The sequence below is a fragment of the Argopecten irradians genome, chromosome 2 (genome assembly GCF_041381155.1).
Source record: "Argopecten irradians isolate NY chromosome 2, Ai_NY, whole genome shotgun sequence".
Taxonomy (NCBI): domain Eukaryota; kingdom Metazoa; phylum Mollusca; class Bivalvia; order Pectinida; family Pectinidae; genus Argopecten; species Argopecten irradians.
Window position 1 is genome coordinate 12,387,370 of NC_091135.1, and position 24,657 is coordinate 12,412,026.

At 36.9% G+C, this 24,657-nt stretch overlaps 1 protein-coding gene across 1 annotated transcript; it reads right to left on the reverse strand.

Moving 5' to 3' along the window:
• On the reverse strand, nt 1-23,924 carry LOC138314486 (uncharacterized). The gene is made up of 5 exons (XM_069254844.1): nt 22,592-23,924; nt 9,392-9,883; nt 4,753-4,928; nt 2,835-3,089; nt 1-1,028 (listed from the first exon to the last, which is right to left on the reverse strand). The coding sequence occupies exons 1-5, from the start codon at nt 23,058-23,060 to the stop codon at nt 795-797; spliced, it is 1,626 nt and encodes a 541-aa protein (XP_069110945.1). The 5' UTR covers nt 23,061-23,924; the 3' UTR covers nt 1-794.
• Between the last annotated feature and the right edge of the window lie 733 nt (nt 23,925-24,657).

The window sequence follows — 24,657 nt, forward strand, 5'->3', positions numbered from 1 at the left end:
TGACAATTTACAGTATTTTATTGGGATCAGGAATACACGTAACAAAGATATACAATTTACGATAACAATTATTGATGTCAACAAAATAATACGATGTACAAGATATTTAACAGATTGTATACACAAAACATTATCTACATATAAATTATCAACGTGATATTCGAACAAGTCCAGATCAGGAATTCTTCACAGCGTCAAGCTGTAAGCGCTGATTTCATCAACACCATACGTCACTATATTTTGTGTAAAGTACATTTGTGATGACGTAACACACATTTGTCTGTTTACCGTGCGATATACAATGCTAATCTGATAGAATTATCGTCTTTGTCGATACAAAGTTTGATGCACGATACCCCATGTCCGATAAACTTGCATCATAGCCATGAGAACCTATCTGCAAAACGATCGGTAAGCGGAGCTTTGGTTACCAAAGATACAAAAAAAATGTCAGCTTTTGTCCTCATAATGTGAACACCAGCCTATTTGCCACTGTGCCGGGTTATCTGAACGGGCAAATGTATTGAACACATCCAACGAATGAACTTCCTTCATGCTACCCTTAATTTGGTACACTGGAATTGTCACTAACATTCTCTGTTTTTCGTGGATACAAGGACAATAAGCAATTTATGAAGTTACTGTCGTTAGCACAATACCCTGTTGAGGCGTCCACCGAACAACTGAAACACAATTGTTTGAAGTACACAAGCAGTGTTTGTCCTTTCTCGAAAGGTCCGTAGTGGAAGGAGTTATGGCCTGATTCGGACATATTTACCTCCCTTGATTCGGCGTCATTTTTGTCGCCATGGTGACCCATCCTTTGACTTATACTCCGACTGTGAAAGCAGTTTTGTTATCCAGAGTGCTGTAGGAAGGGACTGACAACCCAAATATTCGTGACGTAGTTCACGTTGTGTGAATGGCGGAATGACGTTGCACGGAGCACCAAACAGTGTCGTCCTGACTGCACCACGTGACCCTTCGTTCACTTCCGGCGATGAGTGTCTGATCGAATTTTTGCTGTACTGCAAGAAAGAAAGAAAAGTATTTCTGAAAAGACTCTTTCAGACCTATATCATTCAAGTACTTGTCACGTGATTAACATGTACTTAAACATGCCACACACGAAGTATAACATTTTTAATAAGTCTTTCAAAAGTACGCGTGAAACAGGAGGATTTGTACGTAAAATTCAATTGAAAAGGAGAAAATTGTATAATGTATGAGTTGACACTTTTTCCACGACTATACAGCGTAAAATAATAATAACTGTATTTAGGAGGTGTACAATTTCATTTATGGCACAGCGACAACATGATGATGCAAATCAGAGATACAAAAACGTGATATGATTCCGTGATATGACCCTTGCATGACGGAATATCAATTTTGAATTTGATTGATAATTCAATTTTGACACAATTTGGACGTATATCAAGGTGATGGTTTGCTAATTAGCTTGTCTCCGATTACTCGTGAAAGAAGACTAAATTACATGTTGAATATATTGCCAAATAATAACGTTTTAAATAGATAAACGTGGGTTTGCGTATCAAAGGAACGTTCGATAAAATTAGAAGATTTGATATCAAACGCCGGCATATTGATAACGCGAGGCTCCTTGAGTTACTATCATGATTAGCCAAATTAAAGTTTAACACTTCTCAGGAATTTTGTTCTATGCCTGATCTCTCGGCAACTCCTCGACCCGATGTATTATTTCAGTGTAATCGGGCGCATGCGTCAGACCGCCTTCACATAGGTCATTTAACTAATATACATTTGTCAGGTATGTGACCACGTCTGATCAAGCAGTGACCCTATATCCACCCGTCTTTTGTGTTCTTATTTTTGTGTCTATAATTAAACACGGGGCCGTCCAGCCCCTCCCCAACCTTTTATTGCCTCAACGAAATATTATCGATTGTTGCGATCATAGAGTGCAGGCACAGAGGGTAGATTATAACCTTCGTATCTCAAGTCATTCGATCCTAAACGATAGCAGTGTTCAATACAATATACAAACTGTCATATGAAATATGCAGTTTTTTTGGGTTTGATTATTATAGTCTACGTAATGTCAATACTCGCTGACATTGCTTACACGAGTGATTAACCAATGATAGTTGCACGTCAAGTCAAGTTAATATAATTAATAAAATATTACTAAATTACTGTTCCCCAACCTTCTTAACATGCTTTAAACCGACGGTAATAAATCATTTGTATTATTCAGGTGTCATGTACTAATATCATGGTGTCGTAGACATCAATCTAATCAAGGTTGACTATTCCAGTTATACGTAAACCTTTAAGATCACAAATTCGGCAATTTAAGATTACTTTGAGAAAATCAGACAGATCTACCAAATTCACAATCAAGTTTAGAAAACAGGAGAAGGCTACAACTATATAAACATTGCCATACATGTGAAATATAAGATTATTGATGCACTTATGGTGTGAGGTTTTTTTTAAACTAGTTGGATATCCATTGTAGACTTGTCTTGATTACGTTACCTACGTATCAAACAATGGAAATGAGAAAGTCTATTCCCGTCTCTGTATTGCCTGCGTTGATTGGGATTATCGTCCCATTTTATAACAGTTGAGGTCATTCAAGAACGGTCTCCTCTGCACGCAATGTGCTGCGTTTGTGGATGTCTATGTTTTGGGAGGCTGTGGTATATCCGTGTTGTGTCTGTTTCAATGAGACTCTTGTCTTTGTATAGTGCTATCTCACTGAAGTATACCGTCAAACAAGTAAAGTGCATGTGAGTTTTGTCACCATTTATCATGCGTTCGATGTTATTAATAAATATTTCACATACCTTGTGGACCTGCCACGTGCACTGCTGTGTGTGGTTGGCCTTGACCCATTGTCGCGTGTATTCTCCGTCATAGCTGTACTCGTTGTCACGGCCGCTCGCAAAGACTATCACGTTCCGGTGGCGGTGGGAATTCCGGAAGGCATCCCCAATCTGTCCGGCGTAACTTTGGTCCACAATCACGTGGACGTAACTAGCGGAACAGTGAGCCAGATCCTCTTTCAGCTCATTCAATGGGTACTTCTCATTGTCCTCAGCCTACAAAGGTACAAAATAAAGTAAATCTCGATTAGCATGAATGTGATTGCCCTTCAATCTGTTTCAATTGAATTATTTTTTTCTGTATTCAATCTATAGTTCTTTGAATGACTCAAACGTTACAGGTATAACTCAGAACTGCATTAAAACATATCACTAATGAATATAGATTTGAAAAAATTCTAGACCAATTGGAATATATCCTACAAATGACAAAATCAATAAGTAAACCAATTTATCATTACGATAATATTGGAATATACAATGACGATTCAGCGAGACACTCGTTGTAATGATGATGAATTAGGTAGCTGCTAAAGTAACTACCACATTGAAAGTTAAAATGTTCAGTTACAATCACCGTACTATGATAATAATTGAACTCTAACCTTGAGGAGTTCCATCTGTTTATAACTACCACAATTATAATTCTGTCCTGCCCAGTACCACTGACCGAGACTGTTAATATTCTCACGTCTTATCAATAGAGACCACCCTAGAATATCTGATAAGCTCTCTATATCGTGTGATAACAAATAGCCCCAAAATAGCTCCAACTGTTACGTTCATGCGCTTTTAAATAGATCCAAAACTCTCCTACACCTGCATCTACACCTGGTAAGTATGTGAGTATTGTGCGTTCAATATTGCGAATCATTTACATGTTACTGTGATATAATGTAGTTAAACACACAGCGTATCTTAACATCACAATAGTGAGATGGTTTTATTTCAGGTGATTCATTTATTTCTCTCGTGGATAATGTTTCTGTGTCATTGCCTCAATGAATTGTATTATAACTGAAAAAAATAATTCAATTAAGTTGATCTATTGTCGTACATGATGTTTGCTCTGTATGTGCTGTTTGTTGACATGCGGTAATATAAAAATGACAAAATACATTATTTTTTTCGAAGAAAGAGGATTATTTACATGTTTTTAATGTACAAACCAAATCATTATCGTCCTCCAGTGATGTTAATGGCTCTTTTTTATGGAATTCTTTTGTCAGAGTTACATGAAAATTTGCTTCAACGGGATATACAAATGTATACGCCTAGTTTAGTGGTTTGATACCGCCCGTGTCTCACCGCATTAATAAACAACAGAAAGAAAAACAACCTCGGGACAGAGAAATTATACGCAGATCACATTCATCAACTATCAAAAATAATTATTACTTGAAATCGATGCTGACTGAAATTGTATATGTACTTTATAATATCAAAAAATACTGTTTAGCAAACGACTTGCACAATTTAGGTAATGATGAACTAGTGAAGTGGAGTCAATTCTCACCATACATGAAGGAAATCGTCAATGGGGAATATAGCTAGAGGGCAATACTAACAGCTATTGTCCACATAATGTCATTATCGATATATTTCGTATCACTTATTTCGTATTGCGTATTTCCTATAAATATTGCTAAATTATTGCGTATTTCCTATAAATATTGTTAAATGTGAACACAATTTTCAATTATCCGGATATTAGCGTGGTAATTTTTGAGTCCATCATACTCATTTGTTTTATTTTTATAAATATTGAAAGTTCTGATAAAGAACCCTAGCAAATCCTCACGCCATTGTTATAACTCGACATAATGAGTATTGGTAAATGAATGTCTTACAATAGTACCATACCAATGAGTATGCTTACCAGGCCATCGTTGTTGATATCCCAGAGTAGCATGGTGCCGTCGGTCTTGGCTGGGCTGTTGAGGTAGAGGACTAGAGAATTGACGCAGTGTGGGGAACGACACAGAGTCTGAATGTGGTATCGGAGGGCGTACTTCATGGCCGCGGGATGGACCTGATGGGGACTCTCACCGGGCACTGCACAGAATAACGACATTAGGTTAGCATGGTATGAATACGTGGAAACATTGTAACTGTAACAATTAAGTATTACATTATGAAATGGGAAAATCCAACACAATACTTAATACCAAATTCGATACAACGTTGGCGGATAAACATCTTCTTCATTATTCATATTTGGTTTTTTTGTATTGTTTGATGCAATTAAAAATGTAGCAATTAATATTGTAAATGCTTTACAATAAATCATCTACCTGTTTCGACGGTGTACTTACGAAGAACTTACATACGAACAAAGAATCATGTGAATTTTCCTGAAATAAGTAATGGGTTTGTTATCTGCTTGATAGGCGTCCTATACTCAGCTTTTGTCATAACGGACACCTTTTAATTATGCCGTGTGATGTTGTGTGTGTGTGTGTGTGTGTGTGTGTGTGTGTGTGTGTGTTTTGGAGACTGTGGTATGTTGGAATTAAGTCTACCCGAGCAGTCAAATGAATCTGGTAACGTTCAAATCAATCGTCACCCATTACATAATAAACTTACACTGGACATAACTATTTTAAGAAGTATGGTACAGGGTGTCCCAAAAAACATGTCCCGAGTTTGACGCTTAATAAAAACTGTTTTGATAGACGGAGGAATTTGATCTATTTACCATTAGAAAGGTAGTGATCTGCTCTGCACAACGATATATAACAACCCGGACAAATATCTTTTTGTTAAAACTTACATTGAAAATTGTGAGAAAGTCATATTTCGCTAATTTTGCGATTTGTTCAGAAAATCAATAACTTTCAGTTAAAGAATGGGCGCGAGGTGTTCGCCCTTCTTTTCGATGACATGATGAATTCTGTCCCTGAAATTCCTCACCACCTCACAATTCTGTAAATCTACTTCCTGGAGATAGACAGCATACCTGGGTGACATTTTCATAAAATTTCATTTACTAAAGTAGGGGATTTTCTGACCGCATTGTAGATTTTAATAACTTGAGCCTAAATCTTCATGGTACTAGAAAGTCATCAAAATGTGACATCATCGATGATGTCATCATTACTATTATGACGTCATCACGCATAATGACGATGTAATCTGCACATCTGTACCCAATTAAGTTAAATTTGGATACTCCTGCTTTCGAAATCATTTTGAATTTTCAAAAAAGTGTAGTATTGCAAAATTTATTACCCGTCAAAGTGGGGACATGTTTTTTGGGACACCCTGTATGTTCAGCCAGAAAATTATGAGCCTTCCCCACAGAGGCGAACGCTCAACTAGATATCGCGGACATAAGGCTTAGATTGTTCACAGCTAAAGTGTTTCACATTGTTTCTGTTTCACATTGTTTCTGTTTCTCATTGTTTCTGTAACATTGGATTATACATCTAGAAATAATTTTTTTCCCAATGAAACAATTGAAACATTTTGTTATTTCCTTGTTTAAAAGTTTTGATTTGACCGGCAAAGAATGCACATAGAAACGTACATGTATACTTAATTAACATAATATGTCGTGTTTCGCGTCTTACACAGCTAACTAGACTAATATTAGGAAATATTTACGAATAGGATTCAATTTGTTATTTTGATTACTTTTGACTTTGTATTGTACAAGACAGCAATATTTAGTTTAACACAGTTAGCTTTGTAACAAGTAGTTTAGTCTTTACATTATAATTGACTTTCTGTTAAGAAACCATTTCATCATTCTTCACTTCTGCTGTATTGCGTGTGAATCCGGTGAGGGATGTCGCCGTTCCAATAACATGTACAAATATAAAGCATTTATTTCACGAAACTAATTCAGCTTTGCGGTTACCTTTCAAATGGTAATCAGGCATGCAGGATATTGTTGTAAAAACTTGACCCCGCCCACATACATTATCGTATATTCTCACGCTTATTTACTCACCTATTATATACATTTTACTCATTCACGAAATTATGCATGTTCTCAATTGGCCGGAAAATACCACAGTCTCACGCTAGTCCACATATTTTATGAATGGATATTTGTGTTTCAGGTAAATGAAACAAAAATACTAAATTGAAGTCTTTACTAAATTGATTGGAACAAACGTACAAAACAATATTTTACATCATTTTTGTAAATTCATTTTTTTTCTTTTTTTTTTCTTTTTTTTTTCTAAACGTTTGCTTGATTCTCATTTATCTCTTTATCCCGTCTTGGGCCTCTAAATGTTCTGGTTTCGTGTTGAATTTGTGTGGTATTTGAAACTGAGTTTATCTAGATCAAAGTTTGAAATCAATACGTATGCTCATTTAACATATAATAAACAAATCACATTTGACCTATCAAATTTCATTTCTAGTCATACAGAATTAGAACCATGAATATCGGTCCGCTCCATTTCTATCATGTTGGTTACATTGAGCGATTTTTAAATATACATTGTATTTACACGCCATGTTAAATGTTATCACACAAAAAACTGCTTGGCTTTATGGCTGCAAACAATGAAAATATTAATCAACAAATCTTGATTTCAATAATTGCTTTATAATGTATGCATGAGTAAGGAAATTAATATTCGAAAAATGCATTTCTCGAATTTTGTTTGTTTGGGATTTTTTTGTGTGTGTTTTTGGATTTTTGTTTTGCAGGGAATTACTACTACAGTATATTTGCATGGAATTGTTTAGTTAAATGACTTTGATAACAGAAGCAGGGACTACTATATGTTAAAGCGTAACATTACCGAACCAGTTTGTGAACATATATAGTTGTTAATACAAATAAAAATGTAAATCTCTAATCTTTTGTTAAGAACTTTGGAGAGAACAGACCCTAGCGGCCCGTGAGAGTTTGGGAACATTTACAAACTGCGGATCCCCTTTGATGTAGGGTCCAGTTCTGGAAAGGTCATCAATTTATAATTTAATTATAGCGCGGTAGGAAGTTGGTTGTTATTTTTAGAATAACAATTGATACGGCCGTCCAATTTTATAGATTTTGATATTAAAGAGACAGTTTTATCTCTCTGCTATCAAAAGAGATCGACATGATATTAATGACACCATATCGGGATAATGGAGGAATGGGCTTTGATGTTAAATATGTTGGCGATTCTATGGCATCTCCTTCGAGTCCCATGTGTACGGCTCATATTATCGCCATCGATGTTTTCCATTGAAATAGTGAATTATACACAGAATCATCAGCGGCATGACCTATCGACCCCAAATTCTACATTACAATAAATTCACTTGTTCATATGAAACAGAACACCGTGGAAGATTTAAAAAAAATTTTTTGTTATGTTTGTTTTAGATTTTTGTCTGTTTTGTTTGGTTTTTTCTGTGTTTTGAGAATGTGTGTTATTTCCCTTTTTTTGTGCTTTTTCATTGTATTTGCGTTGATTTTCTGTTCCAGTATTAGAAGAGAAATAAATGTACACACGAATTGAATCCCGCAGAAATTCCCATTGACTAAAGCGCTATAAATCGGCAGGTGCAGCAGAAAAAAACTACAGCGAAACCAATGATAATTATACGGTTAGTTTGACATGTAAGCATAAGGTTAATCTATTAAGGTATTATTAAATGATAACCAATGTAAGTCTAGACTGTATAACAGTACGGTTAGTTTGTGTTGTATATAACTAGACAATACTTAGTTTTAACTATCAGATAAACCTAGTATTATATTAAAAAATAACCATATTTTCACCGAAAATAAAACAATGATACATATTGTAATAGTCTGGTATAATTTTTTTAAAGATGTCCTAATAAAAACTACGGAATCAAAGAAACGTAAACTGGTTAGTGAAAATAATGTTATTTTTTTGTGGAGGTGGTGACATCAGTGGATAAATGACACTTATATTAGGGCGAGTATGTCTGATAATGTCATGTTGCACTGCGAGTGGAATTTCTTTGAGCGCTTTGTCAAAGTATGCGGCGTATATTTCAAAGTGTTTGCACCTTTAAAACAACGACAATGTGTTGCCACTTTTGATCATTCGCACCAATGAAAAAAAAAAAAAAAACTTGTTGATAAGAAAAGAATTCTTCTTATGCTGATTCCGCTTTGAAGTGTGAAATATCGCAGCAGACATCACTGTTGTTTACTACTACAAGTTCTTATTGCCAACACTTCAAAGTCGTGCACAAGAAGGTATAAGAAAAGATAAGGCTGAATGTCAGGCTTGGGTATTTAGCAGTTGATATGGCGCTATTTAAACAATATTTGCTTTGTAACGCAATATGCTATCATTGTAAGTGGGCTCAACACTGTTGCACCTCTTGTACGTATTAATTGTGTCTGACGGCAGCAACGATTACTCGAGTTCACTTAAATACACAAGACTTAACATCGAGTTTGCGCTCGAATTAAAACATCTTCAGACATCTTAGTTTCACTACATTGACCTGCTGGGTTAAAGTTTATCGCATGCAAACAAATGCACGCTACAGGGATAGCCATGGACTGTTACAAACTTGATACTTACGATTTATGCCGGTAGCTCCGTTTGCAAAGAAAATGTTAATGTTCCGTTTTTTAAAGGCATATTGCCGTAACATCCAATAGAAGCGTTCAAGGTTGTGTTTGTGACTGACACCAGTAGTTTGTCTGTTCCAACCACCGGACACTAGAACAGCCTGGTCACAGATTTCGAAAATCCTGCATGTTGTGTGAACCATCTCATGGGTTGTAGAACACCTTTTTGTATTCTCTTTGATTGGGTTACAGATTAGCTCCGTTGACTCGTTCAGTGGACGTAATTCCGGACACCGTCCAAAGCCAGCTTTATTTTTCCAACATTTGAGAAAATTGTATCTTGGTTCCATATATAACTCTTGTGTCCTGCCAGTGTCAAAGTGTACAACCGGAAGAAAATTAATCTCACATCTTCTTGCGTGATGTTTACGTCGACCATGGCGTTTTATAGCATTTCTACAACGACGTTTTAAAGCCAGCGTTAAACAATCTCCTGATGATTCTGAAATAATAATAAAAAATAATTGTAAGGACAACATGAAAATGTTTTGTTTTCTACATGAAATATTGAATAAAATGGTGGGGTTTTTTTTGGGGAAAAGAAATCGAAAAAAATAACAAAAATAAAAACAAAAAAGGTCAATAACCAATTTACTGACATACTGCTGAAATTGTAATCCAGAGTGTTCGCTTAGTAGAACCAGGGATCTTACAAACAATTACTTAACATGAATATACCGCAGTGTCCCAAAACATACAGATATTCACCTACGTATTACATTACATCGACAGGAGGTCGTACTAAGTGGCCCAAGCTGTTAAAAGAATGTTCAGTCTAATTAACTAACCAACCCCGAAATATCCTATCTGTCCCAACCATTACAATGCGATCATGTTCATGAAGTAATCTGGTATGAAACATAAATGTCATTATATAATCAAACTTATCTACAGAACGCGAAGGCAGCATGTTTTACAATATACAATGGACCCTCGATAATCCGGACGCCTGAAAATTCATACTCCGGATTGAAATATTCTGGAACAAGTTGATTTATTAACGAAGTTAACGAATTCGTCAGTCCGGAAAACTCGCAATCCAGACGGTTTGGACTGGGGACACAAATGTCCGCATTATCAAGGGTTCACTGTATAATAACATACCGTGCGTTCCAGTTGCGGATTCGTACCAGTTGCACTAAAGTGATACGGCACCGCCAAATGGAACGCGTTTTGATTTTTCCATGATGGCGGCACCCATATGAAAGATACGCTTCGAATATTAAAGCTAAGTATTTTCGGTGTTAACAATGAAATGGATATAAAAATAATACCTAAATAGTTTCATCACATATTGAAATAAACGATCCACATAATTTTATCGGATAAAGATAAGCTATGCCTTATTTTCAACAAAGAAAACATTCCGGTGACAAATGAAGAATCTCGGGTCCGCCGTCTTGGATACAAGCGGTACGCTTCTGAAAACGAACCACTTGTACCGGTTCGGTTCGGCTGGTACAACGCGTTCCATTACAGATACAGCGGGTTCGTACCAGTTGTATCTGCAAATGGAACGTACGGATAACGTGAAGTGATAACATGATTGAGATTGTCACGATACATGTTGGTAAGTTTTGTTTTTAATTAAAACAAAGCCTGTTGTTGACGGCCTATGTATTGATACTTAGCTTGATATGCGACTTTTATACGAGATCGACATGCTTTGAATCGGTATGATCACATAATTAGATATAGACACTATTTTTGTGTTAAATCTAAACACAAGCTGAGATGAAAGTGTTTTGGTATAATATCAATGTGGTGTTTTTCCTTATTCAAAGAATACAACCGTGACAAGAAATTGGAAATTAAACAGTGATTTTGGATATAAAACAGCGGTCTCGATAATTCTAAACAAAATCTCCTCTTTTAAGTTGTTGGACCAGAAAGTCAGGCCCATGTCTACCTTCCAGAATAGGATTAAACAACGGCCCCTTCCAATGTATGAGGGCTCTCAAACGAATATGCGCCACAGGTGCTCTGTGGATGCATTAAAAGCGCATTAATTTAACAAAGTACATGTGTTGTTCACCTGGTATGAACATCCGCAAGTGAAAGTGTCCCTGTGACATCGGGTCAATGAGGACAGACCTAGATACTCCGATGATTGGCGGCCTAAGGAACATATGACTACAGAAATTTAATGAGATACGCCCTGAGTTTTTGTTCAGTAATAAAAGTACATTCTTCATATGGCAAATGTTGCAGGATTCTGCTCATATGTATTTGCAATGCTGAAATACCCAAAGCTAATAAAAAAGAAACATTGTCTTCAGTCTTCTTTCATTACCCAATTAGAACGACGAAGTACCTATCGTTGTATGTAAATAATAGGTTTTGGCTAATCAGCATGCTAATTAGTGTATCTGATCCATGTCATTAGTTTAGTCCGTTACTCAGGCCAACAGAGCACCTGCTGCATGTCTCCTATAGCTAGCTTTGTTAATAGGTTCTGGTACAAACCTTCATTGTACAGCCATAAGTCGTAATGACTCTAACATGTAAGCCCACAGCTGTTTATAAACTCAATCTCTACAGTTTCATTTCCAATTCATCATCGGAATCCTTAGAAGTTACACAAACATGAGCTTGGGCTGTCATTGTATTGGTGGTTTACAGATATCTCTGGCACATCATGCAACGTGTATTATACCGTTCAGTGATATTAATGTTATCATCAAACATCCCTATTACATGTGCGATTTTCACACCTGTGTGAGAATCGATATTAAATTTTACCTGCCGATCCTTTAAATATATTAAATCTGATTGATTACCCTGCATGATTATAATTACGTATGGAGAAAGTTGTGTTTGATTATTCGTATTTGCTTCATATATCCTTTGCCCGAATTTCCTTGTGATTGTGACTTGACTTATTTGTATATTGGCTATCGTTTTTAAGACTAAGCCCGCTCACTTTTCCGGAGCATAATTCATTCCTGAGATTCTCTTCATATCAATATTTTTTTCTGGTACAGTGTAAATCCCTCTACAATGAACTCCATTAGTCGTCATTTCCTGTTATAGTTGTTAAATAATTACACCTTTTACATTCGATATATTTGTAAGTATTTATATCCTTAGCAGATTATCTCATATTGTGATACTTACAGTGTTGTGGTTTTGTGTTGTTCTTGATTACTTTGGAAGCATCCATTGCAATATAGCTGATAACTCGGATATTATTTTCTCGATTTCACGGATATCATCATTGTCACGAAAGTTTTCAACGTAAAATTTTAAGAAATGAGGATATAGTGAAAAATGAGCTTTCTAAGTCGTTCTTATATACTTTTCTAGTTGTTATTTATTAGTAATTGGGGATTTTTTTTTACACAGGAAAATAATCGTTTAAAGCTGACAATGCAAGTTAAAATTATTAACATGATTTTTTTAAAAATAAGTATACTCGTTTTTCCAAGAATCGTTTATGAGACATTCCCCGGTTGAGGACAGCCATTTTTGTTTTACATTCCGACGACTCACCGACCCCTATATAAAGCGCGTGAATCGACACACGTGCGCTCATTCATGTACCTATACACCTAGCAGTCCACAGGTTATGTCACCTACAAATAGGTAAACAAAACCCTCACCTGTAAAACTATATGGGACTTTTTTTAGCAAGAAAACATGTCAACTCCTCGAAGTTGTCATTTAGATGTTTCTCAAAATAAAATTCCAACGCAAGTGAATAGAAATCCAAAAATAATCCGTCCACATATCTCCACGTATATCATCGTACCCGACGCACTCAACTGACCATATACACGTGACTACGTACCTGATCCGAACGAGCGACAACTATCAAGGAAACACACGTGTCGTTGTACATGTACGTGTAAAACTTCGTGTATATTGAAGTGTTTTATTAGTTCGTATTGGACATATGTTGGGATATAGCTGACAACACATTCATCTATTACTTCAATGAAATATTCTCAGGTGAGTGCAGTGTTTATTTTCAATTTGACATTGTTATTTGCAATATCGGGGCATGTGTATCTGAGACAAGATATGTTTAGAATGATACACGTGTGTCAAGTGTCCCGTGCTTTATATAGGGGGTTGGCCAGTGAAGGTTACTAAGCAGAGCAAAAGAAAAATGGCTGCCACTTCCTTAGATACCACACTGTCATAACTAGGGGATGTCTCAGAAACAATTTTTGAAAAAAAAAATATTTCGTTAATTTTTTTTTTTTAAATTTCAACTGCATGTTTTTAACTTGCATTGTCAGCTTTAAACAATATTTTCATAAAATAAATAACTTTCGAAATACATTACCACAGAGGCGATGGATATAGATCGAGTAACTGGCGTTGTTTAAAAAAAATTAGAAAGAATATTAAGACATTAAGACATATTTTGATCAACTGATAATTCATCGATTCGGAAGATTGGTAAAACAAAATGGAAATTCCATAAAACAAAAGGACGAACAAATTAATCCAGAGAAAAATCAGACAAAATCATTGGATAAACAATGAGTGCACTTGAAAAAAAGAACAGCAAAATAAAGAAATAATGTAATTTTCAGTTAAACAATATACGAATTGATTTAAAGAAATGGCGATTCAATAAAAAAACATTATATCGTAATATACAACAAAAATAAATAAATTTTTAAACATTCTTTAGGAGATTGTTGTTATGATTTTACTTGTTCACTCGAACATTGACCTGTACCTCTATAGAAAGACGATAATAGGATATTTGTATGCCCGAAGGCGAGGATTCCATGCCGGCTGCAACTATGTACTTCGTCTGCTTGTTAACAAGACATGTTCCTTTGATGTTCGTATTAAGTACATAACGACAAACGAGAGCCGAGATAGATCTCCGTGGACTAACGAGGGCCGAGATAGATCTCTGTGGACTAACGAGAGCCGAGATAAATCTCTGTAGACTAACAGTGGTGTAACCTAGAGCTGAGATAGATTTTTGTAGACTCACCGGTGCGTTAGTTAGAGCCGAGATAGATCTCTGTAGACTCATCTTGGCGTTACCTAGAGCCGAGATAAATCTCTGTCGACCAACCGTGGCGTTACCGAAAATGACAAACGAGAGCCGAGATAGATCTCTGTCGACCAACCGTGGCGTTACCGAAAATGACAAACGAGAGCCGAGATAGATCTCTGTCTACCAACCGTGGCGTTACCGAAAATGACAAACGAGAGCCAAGATAGATCTCTACTAACCGTGGCGTTTCCTGATAACAGTAAACTTGAATTACCTTTCAGAATTTAATGTGTTCAATTCCCTCTCTATGTTCCAGGTATTGGAGCTATCAATTCTATAAAACGCCTTGTGGCTGGCAGTTCTACACCTAGGCTGTAGGATACTCTCATAAATAAAACAAACTCTAATATACATGCCACTGCGGTTTGTATCCTTTGAATGTGTATTACTTGGTGTTTACATGTAAGTCAGTTCCCCCGGGTTATTTAAGCTTATCCGATCATATCTGACTAGAAGACATTTCTAGCAGTGGTGGTACCCGTCTAGAGAAATAACTGTCGGTCCAAGGGGGCATATGGGAGACCGCAATAAACCTCAACAAATAAACCGATTTGAAATATTGTAATTCCATTAAATTAAGTAAACACGCCTTTGTCAGAAGGTTTGTTAAAAATGATTTAATGATTGTTACTAAATGATTGCTAGCCCACTGTAGGTCCGCTGTGCGAGCCTGTATGACCTGTGACTCACTTACTCCCGACTGGTGGTTAGTTTCGTGAGTACAGCAGACAATGTCTACCTTTGTAAAAACCATTTGAAATATTTCCTGATAGATTAGCAAATAATGACGGCTTCATGTTGGTCCCTCCGAACCAATTACCTATATTATTACCGACTGTCCGTACCCCCGTAACTCAGACTAATTGGTACGTTAAACGTATGGACTGTGTATCAGTACTTAAATTTTCAGACAATTACGCGAGGAACCCATTTCGTTTAATCTAGAAGACAAGACATAGATCATCATGGATGTTGGAAATAGCAAAGACAAAAGCGAGGGATTTGAAATAGCGATTAATACTGTAACAACTTTCTTTATCAATATTACAGAGTTATCTGCACTTGCGGGTAGGTATTGATTGTGACGTCATGTGTTTGGGAGCGCAACGTCATACGTTTAGGAGAAAACGACGTGAATTGCGCTCACAAAATAATGACGTAATAAACAATCGATACACGTGCCTACCCGCAAGGGAGCTAACTTTACAATATGCAAAGATGGAACACCCATACGACAGTTGCCATGTCCCTTCAAGCTATGATAGGGAGTTTGACTATTGGTTTTCTTGTTTATGAACAGTTTAAGCTATGGTAGGGTGTTGGACCTATAGGTATTCTTGTTTGTGATCAGTTAAAGTTGTGATAGGGAGATTAACTATAGGTTTTCTTGTATGTAATCAGTTCGACTTTAGTGACCTTTTACTGATGGTAGTGTGTTGAAAATAATAATCTGATGATAATCGACGATGTAATTATCTGTAAAAATAAAATTCACATATTTCGAACGGGCTATAGTATTAAACTGAAGCTGCTAAACTCCCACAATAAAACCGTAATAAAATAGTGTGAAATGGAGGGAGAAATCGTAATAAGTTGTTGTCGAAAAATGATCTTTCATATTATATTTACAATTACCAGTTTTAGAGATATATGTGAAACAGTTACCAAGAAAATGGTCACAGTTCGGTAGTTATTATCAGAGCTTGACCAATATTCAGATAGCATACAGTTCTTTTTAAATTATCATTATATTACTGTATTTTGTCCCTGTGTTTAGGACAATGAGATCGACTTTACGGGATGTAGCGTTAAGAAATGATGTGAGCTCCATTTCACGGGATGTAGCGTTAGAGAGTGACGCGAGCCCCACTTTACGGGATGTAGCGTTAGAGAGTGATGTGAACACCATTTTACGGGATATAGCGTTAGAGAGTGAGGTGAGCCCCACTTTACGGGATGTAGCGTTAGAGGGTGAGGTGAGCCCCACTTTACGGAATGTAGCGTTAGAGAGTGAGGTGAGCCCCACTTTACGGGATGTAGCGTTTAGAGAGTGATGTGAGCCCCATTTTACGGGATGTAGCGTTAGAGAGTGATGTGAGCCCCATTTTACGGGATGTAGCGTTAGAGAGTGATGTGAGCCCCATTTTACGGGATATAGCGTTAGAGAGTGATGTGAACCCCACTTTACGGAATGTAGCGTTAGAGGGTGAGGTGAGCCCCACTTTACGGGATGTAGCGTTAGAGAGTGAGGTGAGCCCCACTTTACGGGATGTAGCATAAGAGAGAGATATGAGCCCGATTTTACGGGATGTAGCGTTAGAGAGTGATGTGAACCCCACTTTACGGAATGTAGCGTTAGAGAGTGAGGTGAGCCCCACTTTACGGGATATAGCGTTAGAGAGTGATGTGAGCACCATTTTACGGGATGTAGCGTTAGAGAGTAAGGTGAGCCCCACTTTACGGGATGTAGCGTTAGAGAGTGATGTGAACCCCACTTTACGGGATGTAGCGTTAGAGGGTGAGGTGAGCCCCACTTTACGGGATGTAGCGTTAGAGAGTGAGGTGAGCCCCACTTTACGGGATGTAGCGTTAGAGAGTGATGTGAACCCCACTTTACGGAATGTAGCGTTAGAGGGTGAGGTGAGCCCCACTTTACGGGATGTAGCGTTAGAGAGTGAGGTGAGCCCCACTTTACGGAATGTAGCGTTAGAGGGTGAGGTGAACCCCACTTTACGGAATGTAGCGTTAGAGGGTGAGGTGAGCCCCACTTTACGGGATGTAGCGTTAGAGAGTGATGTGAGCCCCATTTTACGGGATGTAGCGTTAGAGAGTGATGTGAGCCCCATTTTACGGGATGTAGCGTTAGAGAGTGACGCGAGCCCCATTTTACGGGATGTAGCGTTAGAGAGTGATGTGAACCCCATTTTACGGGATGTAGCGTTAGAGAGTGACGTGAGCCCCACTTTACGGGATGTAGCGTTAGAGAGTGATGTGAGCCCCATTTTACGGGATGTAGCGTTAGAGAGTGATGTGAGCACCATTTTACGGGATATAGCGTTAGAGAGTGATGTGAACCCCATTTTACGGGATGTAGCGTTAGAGAGTGATGTGAGCCCCACTTTACGGGATGTAGCGTTAGAGAGTGAGGTGAGCCCCACTTTACGGGATGTAGCGTTAGAGAGTGAGGTGAGCCCCACTTTACGGGATGTAGCGTTAGAGAGTGAGGTGAGCCATAATTTACTGGATGTAGCGTTAGAGAGCATTAGAGAGTGATGTGAGCCCCACTTTACGGGATGTAGCGTTAGAGGGTGAGGTGAGCCCCACTTTACGGGATGTAGCGTTAGAGAGTGAGGTGAGCCATAATTTACTGGATGTAGCGTAAGAGAGTGATCATGAGGTGAGCCCCACTTTACGGGATGTAGCGTTAGAGAGTGGGGGATGAAGCGTTAGAGAGTGATATGAGCCCCACTTTACGGTATGTAGCGCGAATAATTGGCAGTCTGCTTAGGGATGTTAAAATTTAAATTTTCTCAAGCTCATCTCGTCACCATCCTAATCTTTTTCACTGTGACGTTGAAGACATGATTGCATTTGAAATGAGATCCTGTAATTATAGTTTGTGGAGAAATTTCCATGCATATATGCATGATATCGTAGCTATACAAAAGAGGAAAATCGCTTGGTACGACCACTATCTAACTGATGAACGGACACGTGGTTTTATAAAGCTTCACAGGCTAAATGAAACAAAAAGATAACACATTAATGGAACATTATTGTACCTAACAAAGAAAATATTCATGAATTGGGATGAACGAATTTATCTTAAGATAACATAAAAAACAAAGAATTTGGTTAATATTTAAGACTATTTAAATAACGTTAATTGCGACTTTCGATTAAATGTTTGATAGTATCTAGGCCTAACTCCTTCAGTTTGAAGTTGATTTTCAGATTGTAACCAATCGATGATGGCTGCTTTGTCTTGCTTACAAAAAATGCGATGCACTGTCGTGCAAAGAATAAAATCCTCGCGTATCTTGATAATTTTCTGACTACAAATTGCAACAAATACAGAGTTATCCGAAGTAAGGTTGATGCACCAAATAACGAACATTAAAGACAAATTATATGGAAGATAAGTAGATATTTAGTTTTAAATACATAAAATGGAGTCACTATTGTTAAAGCTAATTGTTGTAGTGGGAGATGAAATATTCATAACGTCAATCAATCAATTGGTCATTTTTCCGAAGATTAAGCCGTAAATAGAAGCAATAATTTTTCGTAAATGTAGATATCCATAGATTAACCATATTTTCTCTGATAACTGTCGAAACATTTGATTTCAACATATCTTATAGTTTTCCAACTGATGTGAAGCAATCTCCCTAATAAACATTGCTTTACAATGATTCACTGAAATCAAGCAAAAGGACTATGTATGGTTTAGACCCTTTTAGGCTCCAATATCCGTAAAATTTTCAAAACTGTTATGTAGTACTTAAATTGATGGATTCGACATATTTAGTACATCCCTCATCTAATTGTAATGATAGTTTTCTTATTTTTCAGCATCGGTTGCCATGGTAACCACTCGAAATATGCATAAATTATGAAAATGTGATATTGGCAGTTTTGGTCATTTTTGCTTAGTTTTTGTTTTAGAAACTATAGGGCGCATCCTTTATCCAAACTTTATATTTCTCCCAGAGATGTATTGAAAGTGCACATATTCTCAGTAAATATTAAGTTTGGTCAATGGTGCGCTCTATAGTTTTATAGAAAAAAATTATAGCACAAAATAGCCAAATTTTCAAAATTTCTACATTTTCACCATGGCAACTACAGCAGCAAAATTAGAAAACAATCACTATAGTTGAATCAATGATGTACTAAACATTTAAAATACAACAACTTAATCACTAAATATTAGTTTTGAAAATTTGATGGATTTGAGGGCCAAAAAGGGGCACAAACCATACATAGTCCTTTTCATCGAATAGAAAGTTATATCGGTATTTTTTATGGAGAAAAGATTAAGAATAAAAGAAAATGCTCACAAAATTTTATATTCTTAACTTGGAGTGAAAAATAGAAAGGTATACATAATATAGGCAAAGTAACAAAGAAGCAACCATCATCTGGGGATTTGAGGATTTTTATCTTAAGCCTGAAAAAATATGTTTCAGCAGCATTTTTACTTATTTCTTTATAGGAATATTTTTCTTAGATAAAATAATTGCAGCAAATAATACCTTTTAGATAAGTAAATTTATTGTGAATAAATAAGCGATTAGGGCGAGACTGTGTGTAATGATATACTTCATGGAGAAGATCATATGATCATTACGTACACAGGGTGCATATAGAAAGATTCGTATTCAGGTAAAATAAAAAAAAGATAAACTTTGATGTTTTGCTATTAACAACAGCGTCTAAATCTGAATATTATCTAATGCCTGATTTGTGAGTGTACTTAAGTGACATCTGGTGTTGCGGAGTTTCAGTACAGAAAAACAGTTGTAGAATAGGGCAACCCAATAACAAGCCAGTGGGTAGCCAGGCTTTAGGTTCGGTTGAACGTTCGTCTAATGCCATTTTATCATAATATATATATACAATGTTCTGTGGGACTAATCTTATAATGAAAATCCGCTGTGGAGACAATGTGAAACACTCTGACTACGATACAGTTCGTCACGTTCTCCGAACGCCACTGTAGCTCCGCACGTGCCCAGAGCACCAATGTCTTCATAGTGTAGCACACGGCTTTCATACAACGTAACGGTAAGACTATGACATGCATGCCAACATACCCCGAATACTGACAGACAAATCACAAAGAAAGCCAGCTATAACCGTGCCTTTGTTGGCGGATACTGTTACCATGAAGGAAGAGAGAACATATATACAGAACTCCTAACACACATGCGAAAAATTTGTGTAAAACAACTGGAAATGAAATTGCACTATTTTCTAGAGACTGCATTCTTCAAACTATAACCTTTGTCAATCAAAAGAAACTTGATTTTGAATGGTTCTTCGGTATCGAATTGAGTTGATTTTAACAGACACCTATTTGTAGACACAACATTAAAACATAAACGAATGGCGCATCGCTGTATCAAATATCACGAACCTGTTGGATATGAATACACTGTGCATGCAACAAATCACATAATACTCTGCGGAAAATAAACAACCCAGACGCTACACCAGCATTCATCAGATACAATGCATATCAGCATACATGATATATTGAACTTGTCAAAGGGAAAGCTCTAAATATTGAAATAGAACGATTTTTGCCCAAAATAAACTGGTCGTAAACTTTCACATTATTTGTCATCCGTGTGATTAATTTGTTTCCGTCTATTTCGGATAACAGTTTAGTGTGAAACGGTAATAAATCCCTCCTTGAATCTACCGAGACAGACACGTTCTGAGTAAAAAATTTTGCTAAGAAACGATTTTCTTGTAATATAACTATCTATTACGAATCTTTAGCGTCCCTTGGTAACATAACTGAATACCAACGCTTAAAAAATCCGACATTCAACATATTCGTCATTCAACGTTTAATTTAACAGCGAATTGTGGCCCAAAAATACATTACTCTTTCAAGACATAAAATATCAATAAATAACATAGTTCTTCTACTGTTTCATTGCGCACAGGGATAATATTGGCACACAAGTCTTTAATTCTGTTAGAGGCATAACGATTCATGCAGTGATGCTTCAGAGAGGGGTAAAGCGATATTTAATTTGTCAGATCAGATTTCGAAAAAAATATCACCATGATTAGTCCAATGTGACGACTATTTTGAAATGAACCAAATATATAAAAAAATGAAAGAAACGAACATCATTAATACGCCATTACAAATGTAAAAGTCAAGCCAAAGTATTTTAAACAGACCAGAGGTTTGGAAGAGCATATAAAACCACATGCTTCATCTATAACACCGACAACAGTAATAACGTCAACGTCAGTTTTTAAGGGTTTGTTTGTTTGTTTGTTTGTTTGATTAATTAACGTCCTATTAACAGCTATGGTTTTTAAGGGAGGGTGTTCTGGTATGTTGTAGGTGTTACGTCGCTTTATTGATAATACAGGAAGTGTACTCATGGATCTTTGAATCTGATTCATTAAAAGCACGACCTGCCTATCCAGACACACTATGCACTTGACTATCGCAAAGGATGTGCTGACAAGAATGAAACCAAAGCTTGTCTTTATGGTTTTTGGAGTGTTACAGACAAGATATCGTTGGTGGTCTGTGGTTAGCGATGTGACCCTCGCCTTAAGGGGCCTTCCCTTTCCCCCATCCGTCAAGTGCTCGGGCGTAACAAGTCCATGTGGCAACATACACACTCCCCCCAGTCTAAACAGAACTATTATACAGCATGTACTACAAACAACGAAGATGGCACCCTGCATAGAGTGCTAATTCAATAGGCAAGAGGTTGCAAGAATGTAACAAATAGTCCAGTGTGTTTCGTTTCACCTGAGGTTGCTAATACGTCTGATGGTGTTTCATTAACCACCTGTGGTCTCACCTAGCATAACAACTCAAATCCTAAGCGCTTTTACATATTCCACATCCTTAGCGTTCACGCCATTCCCGAAACTACAGGAGTCGAGCGCAGAATTCGGTATGGTAGGGCTTCTGCGTTTAACACAATGAATTATTTGAAATGTGTTCAACCCAATAAAGGATCAGTGAGTTTTTGTCATGTTGTCATTGTTAAACTGTCCATGGATATTTATGTGTTTGCATAGTGACGATATTTTAATACATGCAACTGAAAAAGCAATAACATGCGTGTATGATCCTTTACGTGGTTATACAGGGACTGTTAGTGTTGTGCCACCTAATCCGTCACTGACACACGATGTCTGACACATAGTTTGAATTTTAAATGCTTCTAAATCCCACTACAATTTCTAGACCAAGTATTTTCTAACAAGTGATGTGGATATTAGGTAAAATATATCTTCAAAGAATTCATTCATTTAGAAATGTATTTATATTTTTGAAAAATGATATGAATTATTAATGTTATTTTGATTTATCGACTAATGCATATACATGTATAAAGTGCATATGTGTCTTACCTATGTAGACGCCGTCTTTTGTACGACACGTATTCCTATTGTCCTCTTTAATCACGAAAACAATGACTAAATGTCCAAAGTTAGCCTGGGGATACGGATCAACCACCAGTACTCCATCGAATGTTTCTTTTCTGCTTAAAACCTCGTCTGGAAGTATTGCTTTGTACCGTCCAATAATTGTCTTTGGTGCAATGTGTATCACCATCGAGGATTTGGGAATCGTTACTAACTCTCTGCATTCTTTCCCTGTCGTGAAAAACACATTACTACAGTCTAGATTATGAACATAGTTGTAAGCTGCCTCTGCCCACTCAGTCTCTCGTAAGTCACCAGAACTTGACCATTGTCCATCGTCTAAACTAAACCGTTCCGAACTGTTGTCCGTAATGAACGGTAGCACGCTTAATACCTGGATGAAGTTACAAAGGCCTAATATAATGGAAAACGTTTTTTGTTTGAGGTAATGCATATTTGGTGACTAGCGATTCGCACCTCCTTTCACTATGTGAAACACGTTGTATTTGATGTATAAATCCAATGTCAATAATTCACATTGCGGGTATGGTAATCCACGGAATGTCACATGTTGACTTCAATAAGGCGCCCATCCACATGCTAATAGTTTACGTTCTACTGCCGTGACGATACCCCTTATCGATCCATAGGTATCTGGATGTAATCTTTGCTCTCAATTAATTAATACTTCCTATTATAAACCTGTGAATACTATTGGCAGTGTTTTACATGAAGAATTAAAATGCATGACCAGCTGTGTTTCCATTTTATCCTTCACAATCAGTACAGAGCAATCGCTTACATCCGCCTGAACCATCTGGTGGAATAACAGTATTTCTGCTCGCCCTATACCCTTAAAGCTTCCCGATGTCTTCGATCAACCCTCCTCCTACGTCTGTCGGATCTGTGTATAAACAGTGTGTGTATACCCGTGCAGGCGGAAAGGCAATGAATGAACTTTACAAGTGTGACTCGACCGTGCTACACCTTGATAATACAATACGTGCCTGCCTCGTCGGTGTTACTACTACCATTCATTGATAAAGTAAAATACGATTTAGCCATGCAGTTAACAAACACCGTACTCTCTACTATCAGTCACAGGTATGGTCTAACTCCTAGTCGACAATGCTTTATATCGCCGAGCACAGGGCACAATTACTCCAACACAATACTACATTAACTTCTCGTATTTGACCAATCAACATGGGTTTAGGAAATACAGCGAGATGATTGGTTAAGTTGATTCCCATGCAATTTCTCATGTTTATGTTTGTAGAATATGATTCCTGTGACCCCCACAGATCCATAGGCTCAGACCTACGTCATTCCTCCTTAGAGTAGATGGAGGACAAACCGTGCGATAAATATTTATAAACCGTTGTCAATCTACTCTTTGATGATCCGGTTCGTTGTATGTGCACTGTGTGTTTTGACGAGAACCTTATTCACCCAGTCTAACGAGACTGGATAACTAAGTAGTCTTATATAAGTATGAATGTACCTGATGTCCTGATAGGTGTGCCGTTAACTACCCTACAATTCATATAATTACTTTACCAAATAAATCTATTCTCATGACTAATGATTGTGACGTGATTAACGTGATTATAACAAAACATATCAATTTATATTTTATAGTGACGTTATATTTTCTTTTCACATATTTTGTACTATCTCTTAATAGGTTGCATCATAATTCAATATTTTAAATGAAACAACCTTTAATGATTGATGGTAGACGTCAAAAGGTAAGATTAAACCGGTTCTATTGATATAATAAATTATAATATACAAATACAATCAGTGCGAAGTCTTTAAGGTGAAAAGACCAGGTTCTCCAGAAGTAGGTAAAACACCTGCGTTTTGAGATCTATTAATAACAAGAAATTTTACCAAAGACAAGCTACACATTTGAATCAGATAACAAATAAATAGAGACATAAACAAGCTTATACATAGGTAAATTTGCTACTGCAGAAATGCATTATCAACTACATCACAATTACATGATGATGATTGTTGAAGCAAAATAATACAATCAAAATGGT

Excerpts from the sequence above, each read along its gene's own strand:
- LOC138314486 (XM_069254844.1), bottom strand. The coding sequence starts at position 23,060 with ATGCATTACCTCAAACAAAAAACGTTTTCCATTATATTAGGCCTTTGT. Across the intron at positions 4,929-9,391 it reads CGGAGCTACCGGCATAAATC|TGCCCGGTGAGAGTCCCCAT; the intron begins GTAAGTATCAAG and ends TATTCTGTGCAG. Across the intron at positions 1,029-2,834 it reads GCACGTGGCAGGTCCACAAG|TACAGCAAAAATTCGATCAG; the intron begins GTATGTGAAATA and ends TCTTTCTTGCAG.